Source organism: Echiichthys vipera (assembly GCF_963691815.1).
Source record: "Echiichthys vipera genome assembly, chromosome: 16".
NCBI lineage: Eukaryota > Metazoa > Chordata > Actinopteri > Perciformes > Trachinidae > Echiichthys > Echiichthys vipera.
The window spans coordinates 28,068,658-28,077,522 of NC_139841.1; the positions used below are offsets into that span (position 1 = coordinate 28,068,658).

Below are 8,865 nucleotides of genomic sequence, written 5' to 3' on the forward strand. Positions count from 1 at the left end.
TCTTCCGCTCGGACCAGCCTCCAAACAGACTACGGGCAGAACCAAGAGTTTATAAACAGAACGCAGGATTCAGGGGGTGGTATCAGCTGCGTTTGAGTGTGACGGATGTTTCCAGAAGGAGTGCACCATAATTATCGCCTATTATCGGCCCGATAACGTCCGATATCATGACGAATAGCCCCGATGACCTTTATATATATTTGTCGGCACGGCAACGCCCCGCTCCAGCTATCAGACTCAAATGACCTGCATCTGGCATCTGGTAAGGATGAACCCTGGGCGCCTCCCTAGGGAGGTGTTCCAGGCACGTCCAGCTGGGAGGAGGCCTCGGGGAAGACCCAGGACCAGGTGGAGAGATTAGATCTCCACACTGGCCTGGGAACGCCTCAGGATCCCCCAGTTAGAGCTGGTTAATGTGGCCCGGGAAGTTTTGAGTCCCCCCCCCTCCTGGTCCTGTCAGGATCCCGGTCCTGTCAGGATCCAGGTCCTGTCAGGCCTTTCCCTTTTCCTTTTGTATGAGTTTGTCTCCCTCCCCTGTGTGTTTGTCTGTCGTTACTGGTCGGCGTGGTCCCGTGCAGCTGTGGCTCATCCCCTTCTCAGCGCTGGACCGTTAAAAAGCCGGGTGTGGCTCACATTCGGCGCCAGAACATTTCCGCATTTACGTGGTATCGTGTCTCTCTTGGTTGGCTCCCATTTACCCACGCTCGTTTGTTACATCCGTGTTGCTCTGTTTTTCGTTTTTGTTTCTTTGTTTCTTAAGTTCCTGTTTGTCCACCACCCGTTCGTGTTCGTCTCCTGATCCCCACGTTTGTTCTTCACCGTCTACACCCGGACCCTGTTCCTGTTTCCCTCGTTCCCTGGACACTGTTTGTAATTTGTTTTTCGATTAAACGTCTGTTTACTTCTTACCCTGTGTCCGTGTCTGCATTTGTTATTCCCCGCGCCGTTCACAACAGCTTCGACGGAGTTGTGAAAGCATATGAGGACGCGCGGGCTGCTAAAGACGCTAGCAACGTAAAGCTAGCCGCAAAGAAGCCTTTGACTTGCGCACATCGGCGAGGCTTTCGGAAAACCCACGTAATTCGCCAGAAATGAGCCACGGGCTAACGCTAATGAAGGCTTAATCCTTAGCCCTTCACCCCCGTTGAGGACTTTTGAATCGAACTTGTGTCAGTGCAGCAATTTCCTTCAACTTCGTGAATGAACTTCTTCAGTTTGTGACGCTGGTGCATGAATTTTCAGCAGTTCAACGGCCTTTATATATATTTTTGGAGAGGTTGGCCAATAGTTATGAATGTCACGATCATATGTGTGTGTGTGTGTGTGTGTGTGTGGTGTCGTTATCGGCTGTGAGGAGCTGAGAGTTACGGTGCGTGCGTAGTTTCCTGACCTGGTGAAGTTGATGGACGGGTAGCTGCTGTACTCTGCGTTGGAGCTGGAGGTGTTGCGGTGCGGGAAGGTGCAGAAAAAAGCGTTGGCGAGCAGGCAGGATATCTGAACCTGTGACAGAGTGACGGATGCAGGGAAGCCCGTCCGAAGCAGCGGCACGGCCTGAAAACACACACACACACACACACACACACACACACGTCGTCGTCGTCGGTTACTTCAGCCGTGTTGTTGTGTTCACTGCGCTGGGATTTGAACGTAGCATCGGTGTCTCACCTTCTTCAGGAGCTCGGGAAGCCTCAAGGCCAAAGCAGCCATCTTTGGGAACAGCTTGGAGAAGTAGTTGTCTGCTTTCGGGACGACCTGGAAGGAAAACGCGATCGTTTGTCATCGTCCGCGGGGTCGGACACAAAAACGTGATGATGAACGATGAGGAAAACACACGGACACTGACCTTAACGAAGCTGTGCAGCGCGTCAAAGGACCACTGGCCTTTGTACTTGGGGTTATATTTCATGATGGCGTCCTGGGAGAGTTTCACAGAACCAGGACAACAGTAAACACAGTGAAAGAGTCAAGAACTTAATCTAGTTTGAGTCATTTTGCATCTTTTTGTGGTGGTTTTGCATCTATTTTTAGTCATTTTGCATCTTTTTGTGGTGGTTTTGCATCTATTCTTAGTCATTTTGCATCTTTTGTGGTGGTTTTGCATCTATTCTTAGTCATTTTGCATCTTTTTGTGGTGGTTTTGCATCTATTTTTAGTCATTGTGCATCTTTTTGTGATTGTGTTGCATCTATTTTGAGTCATTTTGCATCTTTTTGTGATTGTGTTGCATCTATTTTTAGTCATTTTGCATCTTTTTGTGCTGGTTTTGCATCTATTTTTACTCATTTTGTATCTTTTTGTGGTGGTTTTGCATCTATTTTTAGTCATTTTGCATCTTTTTGTGCTGGTTTTGCATCTATTTTTAGTCATTTTGCATCTTTTTGTGCTGGTTTTGCATCTATTTTTAGTCATTGTGCATCTTTTTGTGGTGGTTTTGCATCTATTTTTAGTCATTTTGCATCTTTTGTGCTGGTTTTGCATCTATTTTTAGTCATTTTGCATCTTTTTGTGGTGGTTTTGCATCAATTTATAGTCATTTTGCATCTTTTTGTGCTGGTTTTGCATCTATTTTTAGTCATTTTGCATCTTTTTGTGGTGGTTTTGCATCTATTTTTAGTCATTTTGCATCTTTTTGTGCTGGTTTTGCATCTATTTTTAGTCATTTTGCATCTTTTTGTGCTGGTTTTGCATCAATTTATAGTCATTTTGCATCTTTTTGTGGTGGTTTTGCATCTATTTTTAGTCATTTTGCATCTTTTTGTGGTGGTTTTACATCTATTTTTAGTCATTTTGCATCTTTTTGTGGTGTTTTGCATCTATTTTTAGTCATTTTGCATCTTTTTGTGGTGGTTTTGCATCTATTTTTAGTCATTTTGCATCTTTTTGTGCTGGTTTTGCATCTATTTTTAGTCATTTTGCATCTTTTTGTGGTGGTTTTGCATCTATTTTTAGTCATTTTGCATCTTTTTGTGGTGGTTTTGCATCTATTTTTAGTCATTTTGCATCTTTTTGTGCTGGTTTTGCATCTATTTTTAGTCATTTTGCATCTTTTTGTGGTGGTTTTGCATCTATTTTTAGTCATTTTGCATCTTTTTGTGCTGGTTTTGCATCTATTTTTAGTCATTTTGCATTTTTTTGTGGTGGTTTTGCATCTATTTTTAGTCATTTTGCATCTTTTTGTGGTGTTTTGCATCTATTTTTAGTCATTTTGCATCTTTTTAGCATCTGTTCATGTATAATTAGTTTGGATTATAGTTTTTCCTACACACTGATTCACAGCGGTCTCTAAGCTGCCGGTTGCTCTTGAACGTTTAGACGATAATCGTGTAAAAACGCCATCTTACCTCGACGTCGTCCACGCTCGCCGACGTCTTCTTGGCGAGGCCGCTCAGCTGCTTGGCGATCACGTCCCACCTCTTGGTTTGGGAGGATAGCTGCGGACAGAAGAGATTCAGATCAGTGACGTCAGAGCGCCGCGGCTGAACGCGCGGCTGAACGCGCGGCTGAACGCGCGGCAGCGGACTCCAACGCACTTTGAGAAGTCCTGAAGTCTTGATCATGACGCTCTGCGGGGAACACGGCATCTTCACGAAGCCGCGGCTCCACAGCTCTCGTCCCTCCTGAGGCATCAGAGCCGCGGCACAGTTGAAAACCGCCACCTGAGAAAAGACGACAGTTACACACTTGCACTGGACGCTGGCGTGAGGACGTCGACATCTGGGTTTCATGGAGCAGGAAGTGACCATATTTGGACAAGAGGGCGGAGCTAAAGAAGAGGAGCGCTACACGTTTAGTTATTTTGTTTCTCTTTGTGGTGGTTTTGTATCTTTTTGTGTTGGTTTTGAGTCTTTTTGTGGTGGTTTTGTATCTTTTTGTGGTGGTTTTGTATCTTTTTGTGGTGGTTTTGTATCTTTTTGTGGTGGTTTTGTATCTTTTTGTGGTGGTTTTGTATCTTTTTGTGGTGGTTTTGCATCTTTTTGTGGTGGTTTTGTATCTTTTTGTGGTGGTTTTGCATCTTTTTGTGGTGGTTTTGTATCTTTTTGTGGTGGTTTTGCATCTTTTTGTGGTGGTTTTGCATCTTTTTGTGGTGGTTTTGTATCTTTTTGTGGTGGTTTTGCATCTTTTTGTGCTGGTTTTGCATCTTTTTGTGGTGGTTTTGCATCTTTTTGTGGTGGTTTTGTATCTTTTTGTGGTGGTTTTGCATCTTTTTGTGGTGGTTTTGCATCTTTTTGTGGTGGTTTTGTATCTTTTTGTGGTGGTTTTGCATCTTTTTGTGGTGGTTTTGCATCTTTTTGTATCTTTTTGTGTTGGTTTTGTAACTTTTTGTGGTGGTTTTGCATCTTTTTGTGGTGGTTTTGTATCTTTTTGTGGTGGTTTTGTATCTTTTTGTGTTGGTTTTGCATCTTTTTGTGGTGGTTTTGTATCTTTTTGTGGTGGTTTTGCATCTTTTTGTGGTGGTTTTGCATCTTTTTGTGGTGGTTTTGTATCTTTTTGTGGTGGTTTTGTAACTTTTTGTGGTGGTTTTGTATCTTTTTGTAGTGGTTTTGTATCTTTTTGCATCTTTTTGTGGTGGTTTTTCATCTTTTTGTGGTGGTTTTGCATCTTTTTGTGGTGGTTTTGTATCTTTTTGTGGTGGTTTTGCATCTTTTTGTGGTGGTTTTGAGTCTTTTTGTGGTGGTTTTGCATCTTTTTGTGGTGGTTTTGTAACTTTTTGTGGTGGTTTTGAGTCTTTTTGTGGTGGTTTTGTATCTTTTTGTGGTGGTTTTGTATCTTTTTGTGGTGATTTTGTATCTTTTGTGGTGGTTTTGCATCTTTTTGTGGTGGTTTTGCATCTTTTTGTGGTGGTTTTGTATCTTTTTGTGGTGGTTTTGTATCTTTTCGTGGTGGTTTTGTAACTTTTTGTGGTGGTTTTGAGTCTTTTTGTGGTGGTTTTGTATCTTTTTGTGGTGGTTTTGTATCTTTTTGTGGTGGTTTTGTATCTTTTTGCATCTTTTTGTGTTGGTTTTGCATCTTTTTGTGGTGGTTTTGTATCTTTTTGTGGTGGTTTTGTAACTTTTTGTGGTGGTTTTGAGTCTTTTTGTGGTGGTTTTGTATCTTTTTGTGGTGGTTTTGTAACTTTTTGTGGTGGTTTTGTATCTTTTTGCATCTTTTTGTGGTGGTTTTGTAACTTTTTGTGGTGGTTTTGCATCTTTTTGTGGTGGTTTTGCATCTTTTTGTGGTGGTTTTGCATCTTTTTGTGGTGGTTTTGTATCGTTTTGTGGTGGTTTTGTATCTTTTTGTGGTGATTTTGTATCTTTTGTGGTGGTTTTGCATCTTTTTGTGGTGGTTTTGCATCTTTTTGCATCTTTTTGTGTTGGTTTTGCATCTTTTTGTGTTGGTTTTGCATCTTTTTGTGGTGGTTTTGCATCTTTTTGTGGTGGTTTTGTATCTTTTTGTGGTGGTTTTGAGTCTTTTTGTGGTGGTTTTGTGTCTTTTTGTGGTGGTTTTGTATCTTTTTGTGGTGGTTTTGCATCTTTTTGTGGTGGTTTTGTATCTTTTTGTGGTGGTTTTGTATCTTTTTGTGGTGGTTTTGCATCTTTTTGTGGTGGTTTTGCATCTTTTTGTGGTGGTTTTGTATCTTTTTGTGGTGGTTTTGTATCTTTTTGTGGTGGTTTTGTATCTTTTTGTGGTGGTTTTGTATCTTTTTGTGGTGGTTTTGTATCTTTTTGTGGTGGTTTTGTATCTTTTTGTGGTGGTTTTGTATCTTTTTGTGGTGGTTTTGTATCTTTTTGAGGTGGTTTTGCATCTTTTTGTGGTGGTTTTGTATCTTTTTGTGGTGGTTTTGCATCTTTTTGTGGTGGTTTTGTATCTTTTTATGGTGGTTTTGCATCTTTTTGTGGTGGTTTTGCATCTTTTTGTGGTGGTTTTGTATCTTTTTGTGGTGGTTTTGCATCTTTTTGTGGTGGTTTTGCATCTTTTTGTGGTGGTTTTGCATCTTTTTGTGGTGGTTTTGCATCTTTTTGTGGTGGTTTTGTATCTTTTTGTGGTGGTTTTGTATCTTTTTGTGGTGGTTTTGCATCTTTTTGTGGTGGTTTTGTATCTTTTTGTGGTGGTTTTGCATCTTTTTGTGGTGGTTTTGTATCTTTTTGTGGTGGTTTTGCATCTTTTTGTGGTGGTTTTGTATCTTTTTGTGGTGGTTTTGTATCTTTTTGTGGTGGTTTTGTATCTTTTTGTGGTGGTTTTGTATCTTTTTGTGGTGGTTTTGTATCTTTTTGTGGTGGTTTTGTATCTTTTTGTGGTGGTTTTGTATCTTTTTGTGGTGGTTTTGTATCTTTTTGTGGTGGTTTTGCATCTTTTTGTGGTGGTTTTGTGTCTTTTTGTGGTGGTTTTGCATCTTTTTGTGGTGGTTTTGTATCTTTTTGTGGTGGTTTTGCATCTTTTTGTGGTGGTTTTGTATCTTTTTGTGGTGGTTTTGCATCTTTTTGTGGTGGTTTTGCATCTTTTTGTGGTGGTTTTGCATCTTTTTGTGGTGGTTTTGCATCTTTTTGTGGTGGTTTTGTGTCTTTTTGTGGTGGTTTTGCATCTTTTTGTGGTGGTTTTGTATCTTTTTGTGGTGGTTTTGCATCTTTTTGTGGTGGTTTTGTATCTTTTTGTGGTGGTTTTGCATCTTTTTGTGGTGGTTTTGCATCTTTTTGTGGTGGTTTTGCATCTTTTTGTATCTTTTTGCATCTTTTTGTGGTGGTTTTGCATCTTTTTGTGCTGGTTTTGTATCTTTTTGTGGTGGTTTTGCATCTTTTTGTGGTGGTTTTGTATCTTTTTGTGGTGGTTTTGTATCTTTTTGCGGTGGTTTTGCATCTTTTTGTGGTGGTTTTGTATCTTTTTGTGGTGGTTTTGCATCTTTTTGTGGTGTTTTTGCATCTTTTTGTGCTGGTTTTGTATCTTTTTGTGGTGGTTTTGCATCTTTTTGTGGTGGTTTTGTATCTTTTTGTGGTGGTTTTGCATCTTTTTGTGGTGGTTTTGTATCTTTTTGTGGTGGTTTTGCATCTTTTTGTGGTGGTTTTGTATCTTTTTGTGGTGGTTTTGCATCTTTTTGTGGTGTTTTTGCATCTTTTTGTGCTGGTTTTGCATCTTTTTGTGGTGGTTTTGTATCTTTTTGCGGTGGTTTTGCATCTTTTTGTGGTGGTTTTGTATCTTTTTGTGGTGGTTTTGCATCTTTTTGTGGTGGTTTTGTATCTTTTTGTGTCTTTTTGCATCTTTTTGTGGTGGTTTTGCATCTTTTTGCATCTTTTCTCAGTCGTTTAGCGTCTCTTGAGTCCGGGTCCCTGAAACCATGGCGACGTTTTAGCTCCTCGACACGGGATGAAAACTCCGCGCGGCGTTTCTGGTGTTTCCCTTAAATTACCCGCCGCCGTCAAACTGTGGTAGGAAAAGGAAACACGTTCACACCCGTGGACGCCGTCGGCACGACCTGAGACGTAAACACTCACATCCACGAGGACGGTGTGCGTCCTGCTGTAGTCGAGGCGCCCCAGCTTCAGGTCACACTGAGGAAGTCGCTTCAGCTCCTGCAGCAGACAGCAGGAAGCGGAGCCGTCCTCCAACGCCACCTCGTCCCTCCTCACCGTCTCGTCCCTCCTCACCGTCTCGTCCCTCCTCGTAGTCTCGTCCCTCCTCGTAGTCTCGTCCCTCCTCGCCGCCTCGTCCCTCCTCGTAGTCTCGTCCCTCCTCGCCGCCTCGTCCCTCCTCGTAGTCTCGTCCCTCCTCGCCGTCTCGTCCCTCCTCGTAGTCTCATCCCTCCTCGTAGTCTCGTCCCTCCTCGCCGTCTCGTCCCTCCTCGTAGTCTCATCCCTCCTCGTAGTCTCGTCCCTCCTCGCCGTCTCGTCCCTCCTCGTAGTCTCATCCCTCCTCGTAGTCTCATCCCTCCTCGTAGTCTCGTCCCTCCTCGCCGCCTCGTCCCTCCTCGCCGCCTCGTCCCTCCTCGCCGCCTCGTCCCTCCTCTCCCTACTCGCCTCGTCATCCCTCATCAACTGGTCCATCAACTCGTCCCTCCTTAACTCGTCCCTCCTCGCCGCCTCGTCCCTCCTCTCCCTCCTCGCCTCGATCTTCCTCAACTCGTCCCTCCTCGCCGCCTCGTCCCTCCTCGCTGCCTCGTCCTTGCTCACCGCTCCCCCACTCACATCCCCGGCCCTGGAGGGTCCAGAGGAGGAGGCGGCGGCGGTGGCGGCGGTCCAACCTGAGCTGTTGTGTCTCTCGTCCTGTAGTTCGGGCTGAAGCGCCGCTCTCATCTGATCGCTCCTGTTGTGGTCGGACATCTGCGGAGGGCGGAGACAACGACAGGAAGTAGAAAAGGAAGATGTGTGAGCTTTTATTTTGAAAAAAGCACTTCTTCATTACTGTAACAGGGTTTTTTAGTGATAAATGAAACATCAAAGCACTTCTTCATTACTGTAACAGGGTTTTTTAGTGATAAATTAAACATCAGAGCACTTCTTCATTACTGTAACAGGGTTTTTTAGTGATAAATGAAACATCAAAGCACTTCTTCATTACTGTAACAGGGTTTTTTAGTGATAAATTAAACATCAGAGCACTTCTTCATTACTGTAACAGGGTTTTTTAGTGATAAATGAAACATCAAAGCACTTCTTCATTACTGTAACAGGGTTTTTTAGTGATAAATGAAACATCAAAGCACTTCTTCATTACTGTAACAGGGTTTTTTAGTGTAAATGAAACATCAAAGCACTTCTTCATTACTGTAACAGGGTTTTTTAGTGATAAATGAAACATCAAAGCACTTCTTCATTACTGTAACAGGGTTTTTCACTGATAAATGAAACATCAAAGCGCTTCTTCATTACTGTAACAGGGTTTTTAGTGATAAATGAA

General features: G+C 42.7%; 1 protein-coding gene across 1 annotated transcript in view; it reads right to left on the minus strand.

Moving 5' to 3' along the window:
* The window catches only part of pargl (poly (ADP-ribose) glycohydrolase, like), a gene marked incomplete at its 5' end in the record, with an annotated part of 13,342 nt that extends 5,054 nt beyond the window's left edge, over window positions 1-8,288 (minus strand). The window contains 7 exons of the mRNA XM_083929533.1: window positions 3-29; window positions 1,391-1,551; window positions 1,666-1,752; window positions 1,844-1,915; window positions 3,342-3,431; window positions 3,531-3,656; window positions 7,464-8,288. Of these exons, the coding sequence (XP_083785659.1) occupies window positions 3-29; window positions 1,391-1,551; window positions 1,666-1,752; window positions 1,844-1,915; window positions 3,342-3,431; window positions 3,531-3,656; window positions 7,464-8,288 (1,388 nt within the window). The remainder of the gene's footprint in view (window positions 1-2; window positions 30-1,390; window positions 1,552-1,665; window positions 1,753-1,843; window positions 1,916-3,341; window positions 3,432-3,530; window positions 3,657-7,463) is intronic.
* Between the last annotated feature and the right edge of the window lie 577 nt (window positions 8,289-8,865).